This window comes from Moschus berezovskii, chromosome 10, assembly GCF_049115385.1.
Source record: "Moschus berezovskii isolate FMDL1 chromosome 10, NW_MosBer_1.0, whole genome shotgun sequence".
Taxonomy (NCBI): Eukaryota; Metazoa; Chordata; class Mammalia; order Artiodactyla; family Moschidae; genus Moschus; species Moschus berezovskii.
Genome location: NC_142469.1, coordinates 19969608 through 19993583, shown reverse-complemented (window position 1 = coordinate 19993583; position 23976 = coordinate 19969608). Strand labels below are relative to the sequence as shown.

At 43.3% G+C, this 23976-nt stretch overlaps 1 protein-coding gene across 1 annotated transcript in view; it reads left to right on the top strand.

Moving 5' to 3' along the window:
- IMPG1 (interphotoreceptor matrix proteoglycan 1) overlaps positions 1–23976 on the top strand; it is a 164099-nt gene that overhangs the window by 42812 nt on the left and 97311 nt on the right. The window contains 9 exon segments of the mRNA XM_055433698.2: positions 4005–4171; positions 4431–4459; positions 6920–6971; positions 7562–7609; positions 7611–7645; positions 7647–7665; positions 11549–11701; positions 19649–19707; positions 23825–23845. Coding sequence (XP_055289673.2) covers positions 4005–4171; positions 4431–4459; positions 6920–6971; positions 7562–7609; positions 7611–7645; positions 7647–7665; positions 11549–11701; positions 19649–19707; positions 23825–23845 — 583 coding nt within the window.

Genomic DNA, 23976 nt, shown 5'->3' with positions numbered 1-23976 from the left:
ACTATTTTTGAGGGACAAAAAAAAATTTTTTTTTTTTTTGGTGACTCCTCTGATGTCATTTTCTTACCTTCCTGGAAGCTCAGCACAGACCAGGAGAAAGACTCTTTTTGTGATCAGGAGAACAGGGGCACCAGCCCGTGACTCACTGGGACAGTCATCCATCCTTACTGAAGGCATAGCAAATAAAAAACCTTGTAAGTTGAGGTATCAAAAGATCTCAGGGGCTGGGAAGCGTCTGGAATTTTCTAACCCTTTGGTATACCACTCTACACCATCCTTCTCTGAATTGGTTGGGAAGGATTGTCATAGAATTTTGGAGAAATCAGAGCCTTGAGTCCCCAGTCTCTTCACAGTTACTTGATATCTGACCACAGGACCTCAGGCTTTCTGCTGAATGTCTCAGCCTAGGCTGTTTGGTGATGTAGGAAGAACTCCAGGGAACACACACTTCATAGGTGGACAACTCAAATGGCTCATTCCGAGTGGCAGGAGCTGTGCCCACCCCCAGCTCTATGGGTTCTGGTCACGTTGATGATAAATGACCTGAGATTCTGTTGGTCTGGAATTCTTTGTTTCTCAAAACAGAAAGCTAAAAGAAACCCAGATGCGGACCAGATGGGGAGTGTGGGAGGGTAAATCATAGGAATAAAAGTCTCCAAACTAGGTTTCTCATACCTCGTTCCTCCCCACGACTCACAATTCTTTTTCTCTGCCTGGCATTCAGAGGGTTTCTCTAGAAAGACAGATGATGTCAACTTCTGTTCCAAAGCCTCCACTTGCTCCCCATCCTTCCAGAAGGAATAATCAACATATTGCAATTGCTTATGACTGAAATCATCTAACTTTTTAAAAAATCTAACTTAATCCCCTAAAATAATGTGTAAATTCAGTGCCCCCTTGCATGCCATCACTTCATGGCAGGTAGATGCAGATGGGGAAACTGTGGAAACAGTGAGAGACTTTATTTTCTTGGGCTTCAAATCACTGCAGTTGGTGACTGCAGCCATGAAATCAAAAGACGCTTGCTCCTTGGAAGAAAAGCTATGACCAACCTAGATAGCATATTAAAAAGCAGAGACATCACTTTGCCAACAAAGGTCTGTGTAGTCAAAGCTATGGTTTTTTTTCAGTAATCATGTATGGATGTGAGAGCTGGACCATAAAGAAAGCTGAGCTCTGAAGAACTGATGCTTTTGAACTGTGGTGTTGGAGAAGACTCTTGAGAGTCCCTTGGACTGCAAGGAGATCCAACCAGCCAATCCTAAAGGAAATCAGTCCTAAATATTCATTGGAAGGATTGATGCTGAAGCTGAAGCTCCAATACTTTGATACTTTCACATCAATATCTGATTCAAAGAACTGACTCATTGGAAAAGACCCTGATCCTGGGAAAGATGGAAGACAGGAGGAGAAGGGGACCCAAAGGATGAGATGGTTGGATGGCATCACCAACTTGATGGACATGAGTCTGAGCAGGCTCCAGGAGCTGGTGATGGACAGGGAAGCCTGGTGTGCTGCAGTCCATGGGGTGCAAAGAGTCAGACATGACTGAGCAACTGAACTGACTGACTGCATTCTTCTAAAGTTTTCATTATAAGCTTAAATAATTGGATAAGGTGTAAGTTTGGTGAGCTGTAAATATTGATATTGAAAATAAAACAGGAGTTAGAGCATTCTGCCATATACAGTGGAGTCTACCACAGGCTCAATGTTGCTGCTGCTGCTAAGTCGCTTCAGTCCTGTCTGACTCTGTGCGACCCCATAGACAGCAGCCCACCAGGCTCCCCCGTCCCTGGGATTCTCCAGGCAGGGAAACTGAAGTGGGTTGCCATTTCCTTCTCCAATGCATGAAAGGGAAAAGGGAAAGTGAAGTCGCTCGGTCGTGTCTGACTCCTAGCGACGCCATGGACTGCAGCCTACCAGGCTCCTCCGTCCATGGGATTTTCCAGGCAAGAGTACTGGAGTGGGGTGCCATTGCCTTCTCCACAACCTCAATCAGTTCAGTTCAGTTCAGTTCAGTCACTCAGTCGTGTCCAACTCTCCGTGACCCCATGAATCACAGCACGCCAGGCCTCCCTGTCCATCACCAACTCCCAGAGTTCTCTCAAACTCATGTGCACAGAGTCGGTGATGCCATCCAGCCATCTCATTCTCTGTTGTCCCCTTCTCCTCCTGCCCCCAACCTTTCCTAGCTGATCGCCGAAGAATTGATGCTTTTGAACTGTGGTGTTGGAGAAGACTCTTGAGAGTCCCTTGGACTGCAAGGAGATCCAACCAGTACATTCTAAAGGAGATCAATCCTGGGTGTTCATTGGAAGGACTGATGCTAATGCTGAAACTGCAATACTTTGGCCACCTCATGCGACGAGTTGACAGTCTCAATACTTACCATCAAATACTCTTTACAAATGCATGAACACCTCTTCCTACAGCAGGCAACGTCACATGGTCCCTCTCTTTCCACACACCCACATTTTCATCCCACTTCTCACTGCAGAGTCTTATCTTAATGTGATTTATGTCATGCTTGAAAGTCTGTTATGGGGTGCTTGAAGATACTCCTCAATATCAAAAATATACATAAATTGAAATTAATTATTTTAACTTATTTCCTAAGTAAATAACTTATTTTACTTATTTTCAGAAATATCTTCTGGATTCAGTTATATTTATAATCATTTTTAATATTTTATTGATTAAAGTAAGTAGATGTAAATTTGACAAAAAAGCTTTTATTTTTTGTACTGACAGATGCATGTAAGCTCAGATATTCAGCTTTGGGTAACTAATGTTTATAAATACAAAGTTAGGAGCAAGGCTTTGGAAAGGGCCAATTTAAATGAAGAGCCTGTAGCTTAAGCTCTCCTAACCTCTGCCCTGGAGAGATGGGGTTGCTTTGGTGCTGTTCCTTTCCTCTATTAATTCATGTGCCATTATTTATTATTTCTGTTATGCATTACAAACATTAGACAGAACTTAACATCAATTTTATCTCTATTCTTTTCCTTAGTTTCACTTAAATGCTAGGAATACGTGATACACAAATAAGTAGGCAGGAACAGATGGAGATCTGTTATAGTGATATTCTTATTCTTTAAGTTCCTCTGGCATTTTAGGTTAACAATCACACCATGATTTGCCATCATTATTTTTAATGATGTGTCAGCTGTTGACTCCATTAGGACTTCTAACGCAAAGAATCAGAAACTGCCCTACTTGCAAAAACCATGTGCTATCCGTCAACCAAGTTCCCTCCCTGTCTCAACCTCAAACACAATTATTTCAAACACCCTTTGTGTGGCAGCCCAGGGGCAGCATGCCACAGGAAGGTCAGGGATGGGGGAGTCAGGCAACGATGCTGGCCAAGGGGGAGATGATGAAGGAAAAGTCGTGTCCTTAGGGAAATTTAGGAAAGCGTGAGAGGAAAGCTGAGATCTAGGCACTGAGTGCTTAAATACATGTGTAACTGTCCACCCCTTGGAAAATCTGCAGATCCAGCCAGGTACCCGTGGCCCAGCAGAAGACGCCTGGGCTACAAGTCCTGTACCATCCGTGTGCCTCTCACCACAGCCTTCTGTGTTCATCCTCCATGACTCTCAGCTTTGCTCTGGCCACAGCTGACCTGCTTGCTAGTCTTTCAATGCACTCCATGTTCTTCAGCCTTGGGGCCTCTTCCCAAACTGTTCAAAAGTCACGTTGATCATGAGGACTTCAACCACCTTATTATAAAAAGCAGTCACACACACACACACACACACATTCCTATCTCTCTTCTTTTATTTTTCTCCCTGGTGCATATATATACACCTGGGAGTATTTCTCCCAGGTGTATATTTCTCCCTGCTCAATATATACTTGTTGAATGAATTAATCTCTATGGGCTATAAGCTAGTGTGTCAACATCAGCCATGACAGAGCTCTCCAGGTTTAAAAGGACTGTGTTTGGGTTGAGAAAAGGGCATCTTCTAAGGATGTGGCATCTTCTAAAGCATGCTGCCTTCCAGTGTGCCAGGAGGCGGTGTGGGAAGCCTACCGAATCTTTCTGGATCGCCTCCCTGAGCCGGGAGAATACCAGGACTGGGTCAGCGTCTGCCAACAGGAGACCTTCTGCCTCTTCGACATTGGGAAGAATTTCAGCAATTCCCAGGAGCACCTGGATCTTCTTCAGCAGGTCAGTTCAAACACGGTATGTAAGTTAGTCCAAACTAGCTCCCAGGCCTCCAGCCCTGGCCCGTTTAGAATTAGTTTCCCTAGGGTATGGGTTGGTTGAAGAAATGCTTGGAAAGATCTGGGAAGGTCAACAGTAATTTCATTTCTGCAAAATAACATTGCACAGGCAGGTTGAAATAAAGAGAAGGAGGAATGAAAATAGACTCTGGCTCTTCGGTTGGCATTGTCTCTTGGTAAAATGACTTTTTATCTTTCTGCAGAGAATGAAACAGAGAAACTTCCTTGAGAGGTAAGTACCCAAAATAGAGTGCAGCATGCTCTTGACTTTTGAAGCATCACACACTGGAGCAAGACTGATCTATTATGCCTTTATATTATTTCAGCTCCTGAGATCTGAGTAGGTGATTCTGACAGACAATTTGTGCATGTATTTTTCTGAAGATAAATGAGTATATAAAAGGGAAATGGATAGGCCTTATAGACTGAGATAGATATTTGCACTACATTTGCAGATAAAAATGAATGCAATACTGGGTGACAATTACCTAATATGGTTTTTTTACTTGTAAGACATAGAGCAATTAAAATAGTTGTTTCTAGAATTGTTGAAAAATATTAGTTACATTGGAAACATATTTAATGCAATCAGAAAGCAACCTGAATTTTGAACTCTCATTTGGTATTCTATAAAGTGTTAGTATTTCTCAAACTAAATTACTGAAACACTGAGCTATGCCTTCAACAAGAACTGAATATCAAATAAGAAAATCGAAATTCAAAAAAAAAAGCTAAGGAAAAATGCATTCGATAAAATGATTAAAGAGAGATCCTATTGCCAAACTCTAAACTCACAAATCACACACATTATATAACATTTAGAAATCTAAATCTGAAGATAATAATGCTGCAGAGAGAGACATAAATTGAGCTATAGGAATTACTGACAATGCTTTTCACACATTTGTTCCTTCATTTCTGCTCCCTTTGCCACCACCTGGTCCAGGACCTTTTTAATTTACACAGTGAAAAAAGTCAAATCTGATCCTGCCTCTAACCTCTTCTCCTGCTTACCTTGCATAACTTCCGCTGGATTTATGTCTCTGAGATAGGCCCTTTTTGGCACTGAACATTGTTCAAAGGCTTTTGAAAATATTCCCACATCTTCCTCTGGCCCTTGGGATTTTCCCCTCTCCACACATCTCAACCTGCTCTGTGCAGAGGGCTGAGCGGGAATGATTGCCTCACTCGCCTCCCCTGGCCTCTGACTTCCGGGAAGGACCAGCCAGTGGGGGGCAGAGACCAGAGGGCAGAGCAGAGCAAGGTGAATGAATGCATCACCTCCTGCACCCCCAGCCTGCAAAGTCTTCCAGACAGTTGGCCTCCTTCAGCCCCCACTCAGCCCCTGTCAGGCAGCCCTCTCTTCCCACAGAGCCTTCTGGGTCTCTGGTTGGCATCACTGCTCCATCTCCTCACCCCTCCTGGATGAGGGGAGCTTTCGGCCCCTCACTGTTACCAGCCGTGTGTTCTGCACTCACCCTTGTGGTTGCTCTTACACTTGTCCCATGACTTAGCAAGGCCTTTGTTAAACTTTGCTCAGATTACACTCTGAGTGAGCCATCTGTTCCCTGTCAGGACCTCCACTGAGGAAGAGGCCAAACTAATTAATCAAAGCTTTCACCCCCTGACCTTTCCAGCCTTGTCTCCACAAACCGTGACTCCACCGTGGTCACCATGACACTTCCCCACCGCGTCCAGCCCACACCCGGTTCATCCTGGGCTCTGCCTGCGGTCTTCCTCTGTCTGGAGAACCTGCCTTCTCCTCTCCACACATCCAAATCCTGCTTTCCTTTCAAGACCCCTGGAGAGTCCCACCTCTCCATGACCCTACAACAGAGGACCTCACCATTACTTCTGGTCTGCCGTCAGCATGAGCTACTGTTAGGATCAAATAGTCCATCACGGCTATGTTGTACAAATTCAGACACTATCCTCTGAGACCTGATAGCTTACACTGAGAAATCATTCAGTATGCTTCAATAGATATCACTACTGCTACTCCTTTCTAAATAAAGCTTGCTAGAATGGGCCAATATTATATCCAGACAGCCCTATAACCATGACCTTGGATTTGCCCTTGGATATCATCCACACTGACAGTCCCTGGCACTGCAAGCCTACCCACAAGTCCCCAGCAGGTCACCATGGTGGGCAATGATTTTGTCCAGAATAGGGATTTAATACACCTGCACTATCCAAAAATCTATATCTCTCTCATTATCGTAACCACAGGAGTCACTTTATCAGATAAACTTAATGACTCCCTGAGTTTGCAGGTTTGAGGGTCTGAGATTTTAGCAAGATTGTTTCAGTCATAGTTCGTGTAACCAATTGTCTTTGATGTCAAGGACACAGTTGGAGCATAATGGGACTGTAAAGTATCAAGCCACCCAAACCTTTGTCTACCATGAAAATGCTCCCTAGGACTACAAAAAGCCAAGGTGCTCAGGAAAAACCCTGGAGTCAAAAATAATTTTTTTGGAAGTTGTTTGAATTTTTCTTCAATGAAAGTGTATTTCAAGATTAGTTATGTGATTAAAAGAATAGGTAAAGAATAGGTATATCTAGTTTTAAAGTATACTTTCTCTCTAATTTTTAGGTCTAAATACAAGAAAATGTGTTAAATGTGTTCCCTCTGTTGTCATCAAGCTCCTTTTCACCACCTCTTTTTTATTTTCTATTGTGCTAATAGAAAAGATGAAGTAGTCACAAAGGAGACCTTAGGAGAGCTTGGTCAAACCCCTGTGTCTTCAACAGGTAAGCTTAGATGCCCTTATTCCATCTGCTTCTGAACCTTAACTCACATCATCATGAAAGCATGTTATTTGAAAAGCAATCCTTAATTGAAGTTGACACAGTTTATAATGCACTTCTTCAAAACTATTTCTAACTTTATAATTCAAATTCATAGCATGAATCTTAGAAAATATAGGAAAGAATAAATGGAAAACCAAATCACCCATTATCCTACCACTTGGAGGCAATCATTACCAATATTTTCCAACAAACAAATTCAAGAAAAGATATCTTTGTGTCCTTAATATAGTCACAAATAGAGAAATTAACCAGAGCTCATTCGGCAAAAACCACTTAACTAACACATCTAGGGGAGCATCAAGCTTGGGTCCTGGAAAGCAGTAATGAGGAATTTAAGTGGGATCAAAAGTATGAGTTATATTTTGCCCAAGAACATATTTATGTGATCTTGAAAGAAAATGAGTTCTGACATCTATAATTTCCAGAGTGACAGGAAAAGCATGTGACATTGTGACATTGTCACCTTGTTCTACTTTAAACTCCTCCAGTCTCATTGTTCTTTTTAAAATTTCCACAGACGTTGCCAGTGTCTCACCCGGGCCCTTGCCTCTCCCTACCGATGACACACTGCTCAACGAAATCCTCAACTACACCCTCCCAGACACCAAAGTGCCTACAAGAGTAAGAAGTTCTCAGACTCAATCTAGCTCTTCACATGTCTGTCTGGTTTTATTAGTAAAACAGGGACGGGCTGGCCATCCGCTGTCATTAGTGCTGCTGCTGCTGCTGAGTCGCTTCAGTCGTATCACTTTCTAATTATTAAAGCCAACATTATATGCAGACAGCCCTTTAAACATGACCTTGACTAACAGGACTTTGGCTTAGCGTTAGAGTGAATAAATCATGGGTGAATGAATGAATGTGCCTCTCAACTCATCACCAAAGTCCTTTCCCCACCAAAATGTAATCCCACCCTGACAGCAAGGACAGAGGCTTTTTTCCCAGTCATGTCCAGCTCAAAGAGTCCAAAAAAATATCCAAATGACTGAAATCCTGCTTGACAAGCTGGGAAAAAAATAAAAACAGTGTTTTCTGGCAAAAAGCAATGCTGGCCACCACCCTGTTTGAGTGAAAATGCATTCAGGATGAGAGGATTGTTAGGGAATTGAATGTTGATTATCGCTCAAGAGGGACATTTAGTTGACCTCCTGATTTGGGCTTCTCAAGTGGCTCCGTGGTTAAAGAATTCACCTGCAGTGCAGGAGATGCAGGGGACACAGGTTCAATTCCTGGGTCAGGAAGATTCCCCTGGAGGAGAGCATGGCAACCCACTCCAGTATTCTTGCCTGGAGAATCCCAAGGACAGAGGAGCCTGGCGGGCTATGGTTCATGGGGTCGCAAAGTGTCAGACACAACAGAGGTGACTGAGCATGCACGCACAGTTGATTTACACTGTCATGTTTGTTTCAGGTGTGCAACATAGTGGTTCAATATTTTTATACACTCCATTTAAAGTTATTACAAAATAATGGCTCTATTCCCTGTGGTGTATGATAAATCCATGTTGTTTATTTGATACATAGCAGTTTGTATCTCCTAATCCAAAGGAGGAGAAGGGCATGGCAACCCACTCCAGTATTCTTGTCTGGAGAATCCCATGGACAGAGAAGCCTGGTAGACTATAGTTCATGGGGTCACAATGAGTCAGACATGACTGAGCGACTAAGCAACAGCAATCAAAAGGAGGATATTTTCAACCCTTCCAAAAGGCTTTGGGCCCAGACAGTGCAGAAGCAGGCAAATATCACTCCCTTCGTTCCAGTGGTGGAGTTGTGGAAGCACCAGGCAGGCAGCAGACCCAGAAGAAGGCAGTAATATAAGGCCCTTGTGCCTTTGTGCCTGCTTGTGCCTGCATGCTCAGTTGTGTCCAACTGTTTGTGACCCCATGGACTGCAGCCCACCAGTCTCTTCTGTACATGGGCTTTTCCAGACAAGAATACTGGAGTGAGTCGCCATTTCCTACTCCAGGGGATCTTCCCAACCCAAGGCTCAAACATGCATCTCTGGAGTCTCCAGCGTTTTCAGGCAGGGTCTTTTCCCCTGGGCCATCTGGGAAGCCTTGGTAATGTGAGGCGGTGGTTGTTCGGTCACTCAGTTGTGTCCAGCTCTTCATGATCCCGTGGTCTTCAGGCTTCTCTGTCCCTCGCTATCTCCTGGAGTTTGCTCAGACTCATGTCCATTGAGTCAGTGATGCCAACCAACCATCTTGCCATCTGCCACCTCCTTCTCTTCCTGTCTTCAATCTTTCCCAGGATCAGGGTCTTTTCCAATGAGACAGCTCTTACATCAGTGAAGATGGTGGCCAAAGTATTGAATCTTCAGCTTCAGTATCAGTCCTTCCAATGAATATTCAGGACTGATTTCCTTTAGGATGGACTGGTTGGATCTCCTTGCAGTCCAAGGGACTCTCAAGAGTCTCCTCCAACACCACAGTTCAAAAGCATCAATTCTTCAGCACTCCACCTTCCTTATGGTCCAACTCTCACATCCATACATGACTACTGGAAAAACCATAGCTTTAACTATATGGAATTTTGTTGGAAAAGTGATGTCTCTACTTTTTAATATGCTCTCTATGTTGGTCATAGCTTTCTTCCAAGGAGCAAGTGTCTTTTAATTTCATGGCTGCAGTCACCTCCATTTTGATTTTGGAGCCCAAGAAATTAAAGTCTCTCACCATTTCCATTTTTTCTCCATTTGCCATGAGGTGATGAGACTGGATGCCATGATCTTCATTTTTTGAAAGTTAAGTTTTAAGCCAACTTTCTCACTCTCCTCTTTCACCTTCATCAAGAGGTTCTTTAGTTTCTCTTCACTTTCTGCCATTAGAGTGGTATTATCTTCATATCTAAGGTTATTGATATTTCTGCCAGCAATCTTGATTTCAGCTTGAGTTTCATCCAACCTGTCATTTCGCATGATGTACTCTGCATGGGGTCGCGGAGAGCCGGACACGACTGAGCGACTGAACTGAACTAAACTGAACTGAACTCTGCATATGGGCTTTCCCAATAGCTCAGCTAGTAAAGAATCTGCCTGCAATGCAGGAAACCCCGGTTTGATCCCTGGGTTGGGAAGGTCCTCTGGAAAAGGGAAAGGCTGCCCACCCCAGTATTATGGCCTGGATAATTCCATGGACTCTATAGTCCATGGGGTCACAAAGAGTTGGACATGACTGAGAGACTTTTGCTTTCACTCTGCATATAAGTTAAATAAGCAGGATGACATAAGTAATGTAAGGAAAGGGCCCCAAATCAGAACCTGGATTTTATCCTTATGCTGCCACTGTGATAGGTCTACCATTCTCTGTGGTCTGTGAGGGTTCTCAGGCCCTTTCCTTTTCCTCTGACCCTCCCTCCAAAGCACAGCTCAAAGCCAAGGGGTGAGGACAGGAAGTTCAGTCTCGTCAGTTCCACACGGAAACTCAGAGATGAGAACCCTGCAGGCCATTCTCTCTGGGTTTTAGGATGGATGACTGTAGACCTGATGGAACTATCGCCATGAACAATGCATTTCAATGCTCTGTTTTTCTCAGAAGTACTGGTTTACCAACAGTGAAATCTGCCATTGGAAAAACTTAATGAGATTGAGCATATCCACTACAAAATTTCTGACAGCTCCAGTTTGCCTTCTCTTTTCTCACATTACCTGTGTTCCATCTCCTTCAGAGTCTGATATAGGTCCCTCCTTCTGTAGTAAATATGCTCTGAAGATTTTATTTCACATTCATCACATCCTCCTCTTAACATCCTTTTTCCCACCTACATCTAATTCTTTCATTCAGCAAACACTGGGCTGTACATAAAGATACTAAGATGAGCAAGACTTAGTCCCTGCCTTCAAGGAATTTATAGTGCACATAAGGACAAAAAATAGTCTAAGTACTGTGACTGAAGATGAAATCAATAAGCCAAGACAGGTTACTGAGGATGTGACCTGCCTCGTCATATATATTCCCTGAGAGTTTTGTACAGAAATAGTCTCACGTTTTTTGCTGTGGGGGACTCAGTGAAGTATGAGAATCACACTGGATTCAAGGGGATTATTTGTGGGATGACAAGATTACCATTAAACAAAACCTCTATATAAGTATATCAAAGGTACCAAATGAGCGATTCAGATGTTATTCACCGGTACAAAGGTTCAGAGAAGGCAAAGATTTCCACCCTAGATGATAGAGGAGATATTATTTTAAATGAACCCAAGGATATAAAAAGTAAACAAATGTGTGTGTGTGTTTATAAATGCTTCCACAAGAGCATACAGTCATAAAATGACAATGCTCTTGAGGACTCTACATAATTAACTCATTAGAACTCTGATACTTTGTCTCTGAGTGAAATTCAGAGGCCAATTCTAGTTAATAGGACTTACTGTAAAAGCACTTAATGCTCCATAACCCTCTTCTTGAGATAATAACAGTGCATACATATTATATGATATAATCATTTGATTATGTTTTACAGTAACAGAATCACTTGTCTTTTTTCTAACTCTAACACAGGAAAGAAAAATAGAATTCACTGATGCTTCTGAGGATACACTGGAGCAGAAAGTAGAGCTAAGCATCTCTCTGGTAAACCAGAAGTTCAAGTCAGAGCTGGATAACTCCCAGTCCCCGTATTACCAAGAGGTCGCAGCCAAGTCTCAGCTTCAGGTGAGCAAACCCACCCCACACAACCAGAGCCCAAGGTGTGACTTAGATCTGGGCGCCAACTGCACGTAAAGCCCCTCAACTCTTCTTCTGGTGATCAAGCATTCTTTTAATTCTTATTTATTTTACTTTTTGACCCCTTACACCCATTTCTACTCCCCTCCACCCATCTCTGCCTCTGACAGTCACCAGTCTGGTTTTTGTATCTATGAGCCTGGTTTGGGGTTTGGTTTTGTTTTGTTTTTAGGTTCCACATGTGTGTGGGATCATTCAGTATTTGTCTTTCTCTAATTTATTTTAGTTAGCATAATGCCTTCAAGATCCATCCATGTTGTTGGAAATGGCAAGATTCCATTCTTTTCGTAGCTGAATAATATTCCATTGTGTGTGATATATTCCATCTTCTTTATCCATTCAGACATTGGTGACACTCAGGTTATCTCCGTATCTTGGTTATCATAATAGATATATGCATATCTATTCATAATAGATATATGAAGGTGCATATATCTTTTCCAGTTAACGTCTTCATTTTCTTCAGATAAACCCCAGAATTGGAATGAAGTGGAATTGCTAGATCACATGGTAGTTCTATTTTTAATTTTTTGATGAATCTCCATACTGTTTCCACAGTGGCTGCACCATTTACATTCCCACCAACAGGGCACAAAGATTCCCTTTTCTCCACATCCTCTCCAGCACTTGTTATTTTTAAAAGGCATTTTCCATGGGTGATAAGTGGAAGAAGTGATACGGTCCCCATCAAGATGCTATCCCAAGATGTCTCTTCTATCTCTGACCATCATCATAGCTGCCTGTTTCTGGTTAAATTAAAAGCTCTTCAAACAGCAGTGCTAAACTTTGCATCTATGTGCCATGATAAGACTCCTGCCTTCCTTTCCAGCCTCCTCTGAACACCAGTTCCTCACCATCCCTGTCTTTAGACTCCACAGAAGTGAAACTGCTTGCAAATCTTTTATCACCATTAGTCCTCACATGCACTGCGTCCTCTCTCTGGAAAGCCCTTCCCTGAGTTGCACTGGACAAACTTCATCATGAAGTGTTCTCCCTACCCATCTCGGGCTCAGTGCCTCTTCTCTGGGCTAACACCCAGGGCTCCCTGTCATCACAGTACTGATCACCCTGTCTTGAGATTGTTTGCTTGCACGTCTGTGCCTTTCGTGATCTCCATTCCTCTCCGCTTCCCAGACCCCCTCACCAGCACCAGGGCATAAGCTTCCCCTTGAGGTCAGGAACTGCTTCTTTCATCTCTGCCACTTACCTCCTAATACAGAGCTTTGCAGGCAGTTAACTACTCAGTAATTGTCTGAAGAAATGCAACTGAAGATAGAAGCATGCATGAGATTAGGTAACCATGAATTACATTTCTGAACAGCCTGGGTGCCCAAGCATCTTCCTCAGCACAGTCAGGGAACCACCGGTACCCACTTCTCATACTTGGAGAATTCAGTGCTCTCCTCCTCTCAGTTGGAGAGGAGATAAATAACGAAATACATTCTTAGCCTCTGATCTCTTCCTGCATCAGCATTCAGTCAACAAAATGGTAAAGAATCCTTTCTACAGAGTACTGAGGCATGGATTAGTAGACAGAATGAATTAAAGAATAGTCTGTGAACTTTTCCATTTGCTCCTTGAAATATTCTTTTCAGCAAATCCTCAGGAGAGTCAGAATATTTTAAAATTGGATAATTGGCCATAGACTGTCTTCATCGACCTGTTGTTAATTCTCTAAGCACCTAAAACCACCTGATGTAGAATAATGCAGATAAACTATAGTTTTTTCAAATCTTAGTTTTAATCTTTGTTTCTGCCCATGAGGTAGTCATGAGAATTTGGGGATCACTTCCTTGATCTTGGATCCCTCATTTAGAAACTAGAGATGACCTTGAAGTCCCTTTCCAATTTAAAATGCTCTGTATCAAAATAGTCGCATTGTTCTTAGTGTTTTATATATATATAAACACATTTCATTTTTCATATGATTCTATACTTAAAGTAAAATCATTTCTCTTTTTGACAAGTGAGGATATTGAGGTGCAGGAAGATTAATTAATTCCCCCAACTGACAGAGTCAAGTTTCAGACCCAGACAGCCTGACTCCAGAACCACTGCTCTTAATCACTATGCTATACTCTCTATTTTTCCCAAATAACTAAGTGTGGGAAAGGATTTTTGCATCATCAGCAAATGCACATGCCTCTTCTGCTGCTGCTAAGTCGCTTCAGTCATGTCCGACTCCCTGCAACCCCAGAGACGGCAGCCCACCAGGATCCCCCGTCCCTGGGATTCTCCCGGTAAGAACACTGCCATTTCCTTCTCCAATACATGCCTCTTCTAGCCTCTGAAAAATTTGTCCACCAAAGAAGAGTATGTCTTGCTGAGTCTTGTCCCAAAGACCATCGCACCAGTCCTCTGGTTCCACTTCCACGGTCTTCCGCTTCTGCTCAGCGCTTCTGTTCCCCTTCCAGGCGCCCCAGCAGTCCAACCTCCCAGCAGCTACCCTGAGAGAACCAGCCAGCCCCACCACAGCCCAGCACTCGCATTAGCGCAGCCATCCAGGCCTAATCAGGAATTAATGGCCAGTCCTCTGCAGTAATTTAATTTCCACAATAAACTTAATGACCAATTTAATACAAATGTCAGAAGGATTGCTTAGTTGCTGTCTGCATGCTTTCTCTTGTGCAAACATTCGGGAGAACTCCACACAGCTGCCTTTTTACAGCCCCGTTAACATACATCCCAGCAGAATCAGGACGGCCCCTGTGCATTTCATATTATTAATAAGGTTAACTGGGCACTTAATTAGCAATTGAGTGGGTAGCGCTCCGTGATCGGAAGGTCCCCAGAAGATAATTTAGCAGAATTAACTGAAGGCCTTTGTCATCGCCTCGCTGGATGCCTTCTGCACCCTCCTAAGCAACGTTGATTCTTAATCCATTACAGGCAGGTTCACGAAGGTTGATTCTTAATCCATTACAGGCAGGTTCACCAAGAGGACACGGACACGAGCAATCAATCCAGTCCCCCAGAGCCAGGGCTGCAGGGCTGCTCTCCCCACGAGGCTCCCTGCTGCCCACCTTGCAGCTGGGGCTTCTCCAGAAATGATTCTGTGTGTGATACATTGTTTTCAGATGAGTAACAGCATCCCTGGTATCCTGAACCAGAAAGCCGGATGAGTCAGGGTCCAAGCCTTTAGCTGCAGAATCTGTAGCTCACACTTAAAGCTTCCCTGGACTGTAGCCCACCAGGCTCCTCTGTCCATGGGATTTGCCAGGCAAACATACTGGACTGGGTTGCCGTTCCCTTCTCCAGGGGATCTTCCCAACCCAGGGATCAAACCCGAGTCTCCTGAGTTGCAGCCAGATTCTTTACCATCTGAGCCACCAGGCTGTCACTGGACTGGCATGACAATTGCTTTGTGGTCCCAAAGCCATTTGTTATAGGGCTTTTGTCACTGAGCTTTCCCACCTGCCCCCAAATAAAGATGGGCTCTTCAAAACCTCGCCTCCTCGCTCACCTCTATCAAGCTCATGGTGAGGCACATGAGTGGGGGCACAGAAACTTATTCCCCAGGCCCCCTGCCCTCAACCTCTCTGGGGACCATCATCCTGTCCTTCCTCCCCCCATGGTGGTGGTTTAGTCACCAAGTCGTGTCCCACTCTTGCGACCCCATGGACTGTAGTCTGCCAGGCTCCTCTGTCCATGGGATTCTCCAGGCAAGAATACTGGAGTGCTATGTGGGCACTGAGGAAATAAAAGGAAATTGGGCTTTTAAGGTGCTAGGAATCCAGTAGGAGAGGCAGAGATTAAGTAAATAAATAATATAGCATCACCGACTCTCTTCCCAGGTGGCACTAGTAGTAAAGAGGCCGCCTGCCAAAGCAGGTAGACGTGTGAGAGGCAGGTTTGATCCCCGGGTCGGAAGATCCCCTGGAGGAGGGCATGGCAACCCACTCCAGTATTCTTGCCTGGAGAATCCAATGGACAGAGGAGCCTGGAGGGCTATGGTCCATGGGGTTGCAAAGAGTCGGACACAACTGAAGTGATTTAGCACACCCACACACAGCAACCTTACGCTATATGTATTGTTATCCTATGCCCGCTAAGAAGACAGAGGTCCAGAGAGATTAAGCAATAAACTCAAGGGCTTGCAGCTGGAAAGTAGCAGAACCAAGGTTTAAATTCAGGTGTACACAGCTATCTCCTCCTCACCCAAAAGCTGAGCTACTTTCATCACTGAGGTTGTTACACACTCGGGGAGGCGGGGAGGGACTATTTATAACACTAGTACAATAAAATATAATTTAGATGGTAAATCAGTCTGCTGGAAAAAAGAAAATTCACGATGCGCTCCAAAGCCCAGTGTAAGTGACTTTGGGTTATCTGTGCATGACTGCTCTAGTCCTTGGTGCAGATAGTATAGCATCAGCAGTTATTTTAGATACCGTGACAATGCAGGCATGAGGATGACTTTAGAGAATGAAAAGATGCACTCAACTCGATTAAGCATAATTTGCTGAGTCCCTGCTAGATTGGTGACAGACTGGGAAGGAGGGAGAGAGATAAAGTAGAATGAATTTGACATAAGCCCTGAGTCCAAGAAGCATAGTCGCAGTGAGGGAGGCAGCATGCCCCTCATGGACTATCTTGTGGGATATATGGCAGTAAGTTCTAGAACAGTAGGGAGAAGATATAATGGAGCCTGACTTTGGGGAGTTACAAGCGCTTTTCAATAGAGAAGATGTTTGAGCTTCCTTTGAATGACGGGGGGTGGGGCGGGGAGGACAGTCAGTGAGCAGGAGGTAGACGTTGCCTCTTGGACCAAAGAGAAAAATAGTCCCAGAAGTCGGGAAGAAGGACAGGCTGTATTTAGGAGACACAGGGCTTAGTTTAGTGTGACTTGAAGACAGGATATTTGCCAAGGGAGCAAGGATGGTGAGAAGAGCAACGGAAAGGTACTTGCGGTGGACGGGGTAAATTGTGGAGGATCTTGAATGCCATTCTAAAGAACTGGACTTTTTTTTTCTTCTTTTCCTTTTTTTTTAACCTCTTTCCTTTTTTCTTTTCTTTCAATGTCAGCCAGGATGATTTATTTTATTTTTTATTGGACTATAGTTCTTTTGCAATGTTGTGTTATTTTCTATCCATATACATATATCCCCTCTTTTTGGGATTTTTTTTCCCATTTAGGTCACCACAGGGCACGATGAGCAGAGTTCCCTGTGCTATACAATGGGTTCTCATCAGTTACCTATTTTATAGACAGCATTGACAGTGTATATATGGACCTTTTCAATACGCAGTGCCGCCTATCACAGGATTTTTATCGAAGAGCCACAGATATGAAACAATAAACTTGGTAAAAAAAGAAGTGTAGTCAAGGAGACGTCTTCCTTCTCCCCACCCCAACACACCCCCAAAACTCTTCCTTTCCCCTACACATCATCCAGAAAAAAAACATTTCAGCAGACAGGGAGGGTGTGCCTGCCATGGGAATAAGGAGAACCTGGTGGCATGGAAAGGCGGGGATTTGGACCAGCATGTGTTGGTGACTGGATGGGAGGAGCGCAGAGGGAAGGTGTGCAGGGACCGCTGGGCTCTCTGGATGGAAGCTGATGAGTATCCGTGACCCTGACTGATTCAGGGCGCCGGGGGAGGCAGGCAGGTCGGGAAGGATGACACCGACTCTGGTTCAGACATATTTAGTTAGTGGCAAAGTTGGGATCTGCAGGTGAAGGACTCGAAGCTGTTTCTTAGGTGATCATAGAAACCGTGGGAGCAAACCAGATCCCCCATGAGAGATAGAGGGGAGTGGGCACAGGGCATGGCAGACAGGGCAGGTCCCGCTCACCTCTCCAGCCCTCCTTTGACCCTCCTCTCCCTCCCACGCCTCGCTGCAAACTTATAACTTCCTCGTGGTCTCTGTTGCCTCCCTGCTTTCCCGCTAGCTAGCTGCCCAGGGCACATCTCCATGGTGACGCGTCCCAAGAGCCTAGCACAGAGCCCAGGGCGAACTTCCTGCCTAAATGGGAACACAGGTGCAATGCGAGGCTGAGGATGCAGACCTGCAGAATCCTTGCAGTTAAAGGAGCGGGTGAAGCCAGAAATATTAATAGGATGGAGCAAAGGCGACTGAGAAAGTGGCCAGAAGAATGGAAAAAGAACCCGAGAAAAGCAGGGACTCGGTGGAGAAGGGATGGAGAATGCTGCTGAGTTTGGCGAGGACCATCTCATGGCAACCCACTCCAGGACTCTTGCCTGGAAAATCCCATGGATGGAGGAGCCTGGTAGGCTGCAGTCCAAGGGGTCGCGAAGAGTCGAACACGACTGAGCGACTTCACTTTCACTTTTCATTTTCATGCATTGGAGAAGGAAATGGCAATCCACTCCAGTGTCCTTGCCTGGAGAATCCCAGGGACGGGGGAGCCTGGTGGGCTGCCGTCTACGAGGTCACACAAGGTCGGACACGACTGAAGCGACTTAGCAATAGCAGCATCCCTCCTGGGGGAACCCAGAGACAGAAGCAGGCTGCCGTGGGTCAGGGAGTCATTGAGTACTGCAATTGTAAAACATTCTGATCATATGCCTCATTAGCAAGGTCAAATCAAGAAAATGTAAAGTCCATGTAAATCTTACAGCGAATCTAATAAGATTAGAAGCTGCTGCTACTGTTTTTCTACTCACTCTTTTTTATTCTTTCAATTGAAGTATAATTGCTGTACAATATTATATTATATAAGTATAGTTGCTGTACAGTATAGTGACTCACAATTTTTAAAGGTTCCATTGCATTTATCATTATTATAAAACATTGGCTATAGTCCCTGTATTGTACTGTGTATCCTTGTAGCTTATGTAATAGACTGTATTTTATACTTAACCCCATCCTCCTATCTTGCCCTTCCTCCTTTCTTCTCCCCACTGGTAATCTCTAGTTTGCTGTCTCTAGCTGTCTGTGTCTTTTTTGTTATATTCACTAATCTACGATGTGCTTTTACCATTTTATTTAGGTACAGCAGCATCACAGAATCTTCCAAATCATATGATACAATGGACTTGAGTTGGGGCAAACCCCGGGAGATGATGACAGACAGGGAGGCCTGGCCTGATGCAGTTCATGGGGTCACAGAGGGTCAGACATAACTTGGTGACTGAACAACAGCAACAATAACGTGTGTGTTGGTCGCTCCGTCGTGTCTGACTCTTTGCAACCGCTGAACTGTAGCCCACCAAGCTCCTCTGCCAATGGAACTCTCCAGGCCAGAATACTGGAGTAGGGTAGCCATGCCCTTCTCCAGGGGATTTTCCCAACCCAGGGATCAAACCTAGGTCTCCTGCATTGCAGGAAGATTCTTTACCAGCGGAGGGAAGCCCTGTGTGTTAGTTGTTCGGAAAATATGATCATTATTCAGTGTGTGGGATTCCCTCATAACTCAGTCAGTAATGAGTCTGCATGCAAGGCAGGAGACCTGGGTTCGAATTAGGGGTAGGAAAAATCCCCTGGAGAAGGAATTAGCAACCCACTCCAGTATTCTTGCCTGGAGAGTCCTATGGACAGAGAAGCCTGGCAGGCTACAGTCCATGGGGTTGGAAGAGTTGAACACAAGACAGACTAAACCACCACTCAGTGCGTATAACTAAAAGCATTGTAGCCTTCTTCCAAATAATACTACCTTAAATTATTTCATATTTTATGTAAGGTAACTAGTAAAGCAGCTCAGAACTACCCAATTTTTAGCTTTTAAATGAATAGCAAAGCACTTTCCTCTGGGTTTCAGAAATAACTGAGAACAAAGAGTTTGGCCTCAATCGTTACTTCAATTTTCATTTTTTCCACTAACTCATCAAAAGTGTTTAGGCTTTTTCAGTTCAGTAAGATCTGACCCAGTAGAACCAAAGAGGGTTTCATAAATGTTTTTCTCTCTGCAGATGCAAAAGATATTTAAGAAACTTCCAGGATTCAAAGAGATCCATGTGTCAGGATTTAGGTAAGAGAATTGGACTCTTCTCAATGTTTAAATTTACTATCTGTCTATCCTCTTTTAAAAGCGATGTCATGAGAATTTTAAGGTCCCTTATGCCCCAGTTGTTTAACTCTGCCAAATCCTGAAATCTAAATACATTTCAGATAAAGGACTTGACTAATTAGAACATGACTCTAGGTGATTTTTAAGGCATAACACAGGAGCTGCTCCTTCTTCCCTCTGGAGTCAGAAACACGGCTTTCTGCAAAGAGCTGGTGCTCTGTCCTTGGCAATGTCACTACAGAACCTTTTAAGAAAATCCCCAGCAAAGACAGACCCAGAAAAGTAGCAGTTAGCTTCCTTGTTGTCTGACTGACTGTTTTCCTATCCAGTGCTAAATACCATCATTGTTTAAGCGAATCAGTCTGACGCTGGGAAGACTGGGGAAACTAATAGAGTGGTACCCAAGGGGTAAGAGAATTGGGCGGACAGGGGTGGGGATGCAAGTACCTTTTTATCATTCTGATGTCTGACCATACTTTTACATCCTTCAGATGTCTGAACCATAGTAATGTATTACCATGCAAAATTTTAAAAATTGATATTTTAAATAGAAGACATGAAATAAAATAGTGCCACACTGAAGCAGAATTCTATCATGTTTGTAGGGTTTGCTGTCAAGCAGGCATCTCAACAGTCTGATGTGGGTTCAGGATTTGGGGCAAGAATTTTTGTGCATCTTTAAGTTCTCATCATTCAAAACATTTACAAGTGGGATCATAATATGGTATTTAGAAAAAAAAAAAAACTGTGCCACAGGGCATATAGCAGCCCTGGTGTGAGCAGAACGAGATCCCTTGCATGGAGGGGGATGTATAAAATGGGAGGACAGACCTCACTCAAAGTCCCTCCCAGCCCATCATCATCTGATGTCTTAAAGCAAGAAAGTCCCTAAGGCAGGTCCCACACTCACAGAGAAGAGCTTCGGTGGGGGGTGAGGTGAGGGGCTGTCTGTCCATTGATTTCTCTCGAGCTATCAGGCACCTCTGGTTTGTGTAACTCCAGAGGAAGGAACTGTTGACGTGAACCACGAAAGTAACAAAAGATGAAACTCTTAACATTTACCAAAGCAAACTCGTTTTTCTCCCTTAATTTTAAGATATTGCTCCACAGTATTCCATGTGAAATCAGATGGATTAGAGGGAAATAAAAGGTGATAGGAGGATACTAGTGTAGATGCAAGGTCTTCTGGATAGATCATTGCGGTGAAAGAACAAATTTTTTATTTAAACCTGACGGAAATGATAGGAATTCTCTTGGTGAATGTTCACATACTCATTATCCCCACCCTTCAAATAAATTGAAAAATTAATAATTTTTTTAAAAAAATGCTTCAGAAGAAGACCAAAATGTCAGGTAATGAAATTTTGCACGGTAAAAATTGTAAAGACATATCCCTTGAAATTGCATCTTTCCCATGTGTTTTTCTCTGTAAGAATTTATTCTTATTTCTGTCGAGGATGCTTATAATATAAATTTGATCACATTTTGTCAATGATTTCCATTATGTTGTATGGAATTAGTCTCCCAGAAAATATTTTGACCCCTGAATACAATAAATAATATGCTTATGAGTGTGGCAAACTTTTAACCATGAAAACAATGCTCAGAATATTGTAAAGCAAACTTATTACGAGGAAATTGCTTTCTCAAGGAGCCAGATCCCCCTACAGAAGACCTAAAACCACAGGAGTCTCAAAGTACCCTCTTTTTGTGAGCTCAATTGTAGAAAACCTGATCTACAACTGAACAAGTACGTTTAGATCAGTGACCTCATTTGATTCTTTCAACACAACTGGGAAGTAATTAGAACACCTATTATTACCATAATTATAAGAAGAAGAAGTAAAAGTTCCGCTTTAATTATTGCTTTAACAATCATTCAGTCTAGTTAGAAAATGCTGTGCCTAGTTGCTCAGTCGTGCCAACTCTTTGCGATCCTATGGACTGCAGCCCACCAGGCTCTTCTGTCCTGGGGATCCTCCAGGCAAGAACACTGAGTGGGCTGCCATGCCCCTCTCCAGGGGATCTTCCCAACACAGAGATCGAACCCAGGTATACATGCATTGCAGGCGGATTCTTTACTGTCTGATCCACCAGGGAAGCCCAAGAACACTCTGAGTGGGTAGCCTACCCCTTCTCCAGGGGATATTCCCAACCCAGGAATCGAACTGGGGTCTCCTGCATTGCAGGCAGATTCTTTAACAGCTGAGCTACCAGGGAAGCCCAGTTAGAGGGTATACTCCTTCAAAAACTTACTCCTTCAAAAACTTACACACAAATATCCACAGCAGCTTAATTTTATTAGCCAAGAACTGGAAACAACACCAATGTCCTTCAACAGAGCTGTAGATAAACAAACTGTGGTATATTCTTATCATAGGCTTAGCAAAGGAACAAACTATCTGAATGCACAACAACATGGATTTATTTCAAAATAATTATGTTGAGTGAAAGATGCCAAAAAGCAAAAAGTAGTATGGTATAATTCCATTTGCATTTAACTCTAAATAATGAAAAGCAGGGCTTCCCAGGTGGCACTAGTGGTAAAGAACTTGCCTGCCAACGCAGTAGAATTAAGAGACTCGGATTCCACCCCTGGGTTGAGTAGAGCCCCTGAAGGAGGGCCTGGCAACCCACTCCAGTGTTCTTGCCTGGAGAATCCCACAGAGAGAAGAGCCTGGCAGGCTACAGTCCACAGGGTCGCACAGAGTTGGACAGGACTGAATCGACTTAGCATGCAAGCACGCACAAGGCAAACTAGTCTATAGTGAGAGTAAACAGATCAGTTGTTCCTTAAGGAGGGGGAGACAGAGAGGGATAAAAGGGGAGGATTATAAACAGGCATAAGTAAGCTTTTGGGGGTATGAATTTGATTGTAGTGATGGTTTCTCAGGTGTACAGTATGAAATTTATCAGACTGTACACGCACAACATGTGTAGTTTATTTTATGACAACTGCATCTCAACAAAACAATTCTGTGAAGTTAATAGGACTAGGGTCTTGACCCAGGAAGCTCGGTCTTTCTCCAGAGCTTCATGGATTGAAAACTATTGCTGAAAACAAGCAAGAGACAAGCCCTGAATAGATGTCTAGCAGTAGGAGCAGAGGCCGTTTCAGTCATGTTACATCAAAGAATAACAGTGAATGAAGATGTGATCCAGGCAGGAAGAGCAGCAACGCAAATCCCATCACATGTGTCGAGTGTCTCTGTTAGCAACTAGCGTTTGAGACATAAAGTGGGAAAACTGAATGTAGCTTCTGAACTAAATTCACACATATGCCCAGAGAAGTCGAGAATGTTTTTTTCAGTCTGGTGACCAAATGACCTTTCTGGCACAAACAGGGAGTGACATGGCAAAATGAACCCTGGTTTATGGCCAGGGTTTGAATACCAGTTCTGCCACTTTCCAAACGATAGCTTTCTCTCTCTCTGCATCTTCCCTTATGGATGAAATGGGACTTGTTGAAAAGATTAAATGAGGATGCACCTAAACTGCCTACAACAAACCACCCTCTCAGTAAACAGATATTTGTTTTGCTGCACCCTGTTGCACAGCAGATTGTACCAGCCCCCTTAAGTCTTACTGATGAAACCAATTCAAAAAACAATCAGTCAACAAAACTCCAGTTCCAGTGTCAAGTCTCAAATAAATTACCTTCAGGAATAAACTAATTATATGATGCCATACAGAGGATAAGAAATCCATTTACAAAATATTTTTTTAAAAAAAACTTCCTGGTACTAATAGCCCTGAAAACCTAAGAGCTATAGGATATATTTGCAACCTCTATAAAAGGAACTTAAGAAAATCAAAGAGTTTAAGGGTGCATAATCTTTGAATTAGGGCTCAAATTCTAATAAGAAGCATCATAGAATAATGTTTACTTCCTGAGATTCATATGGTTCTCAAAATTTCCATCCAGATTCTGATGGCAGTTTATATATTTCCTTCAAAGTTCTGAACCAACATGAGAGACAATGTAATATGTATATGAATTGATTCATTGAATGTTTCAGTAAATTTCTTGAAAATTCTTTCTCCTTTCCATGTTTCCATTGTGCATGATGAAATGAAGACCAAAGAAAGAAAGAGATGGGTAATTTGAACTTTTTTTCCTACTATTTTGAAATATAGCACATCCCCCCACATAGACACATTTATATGCTAATCTCTTAGAGATCATTTTTACATATGAAATCTGGATAAGTCATTGACTATTGGTGACTT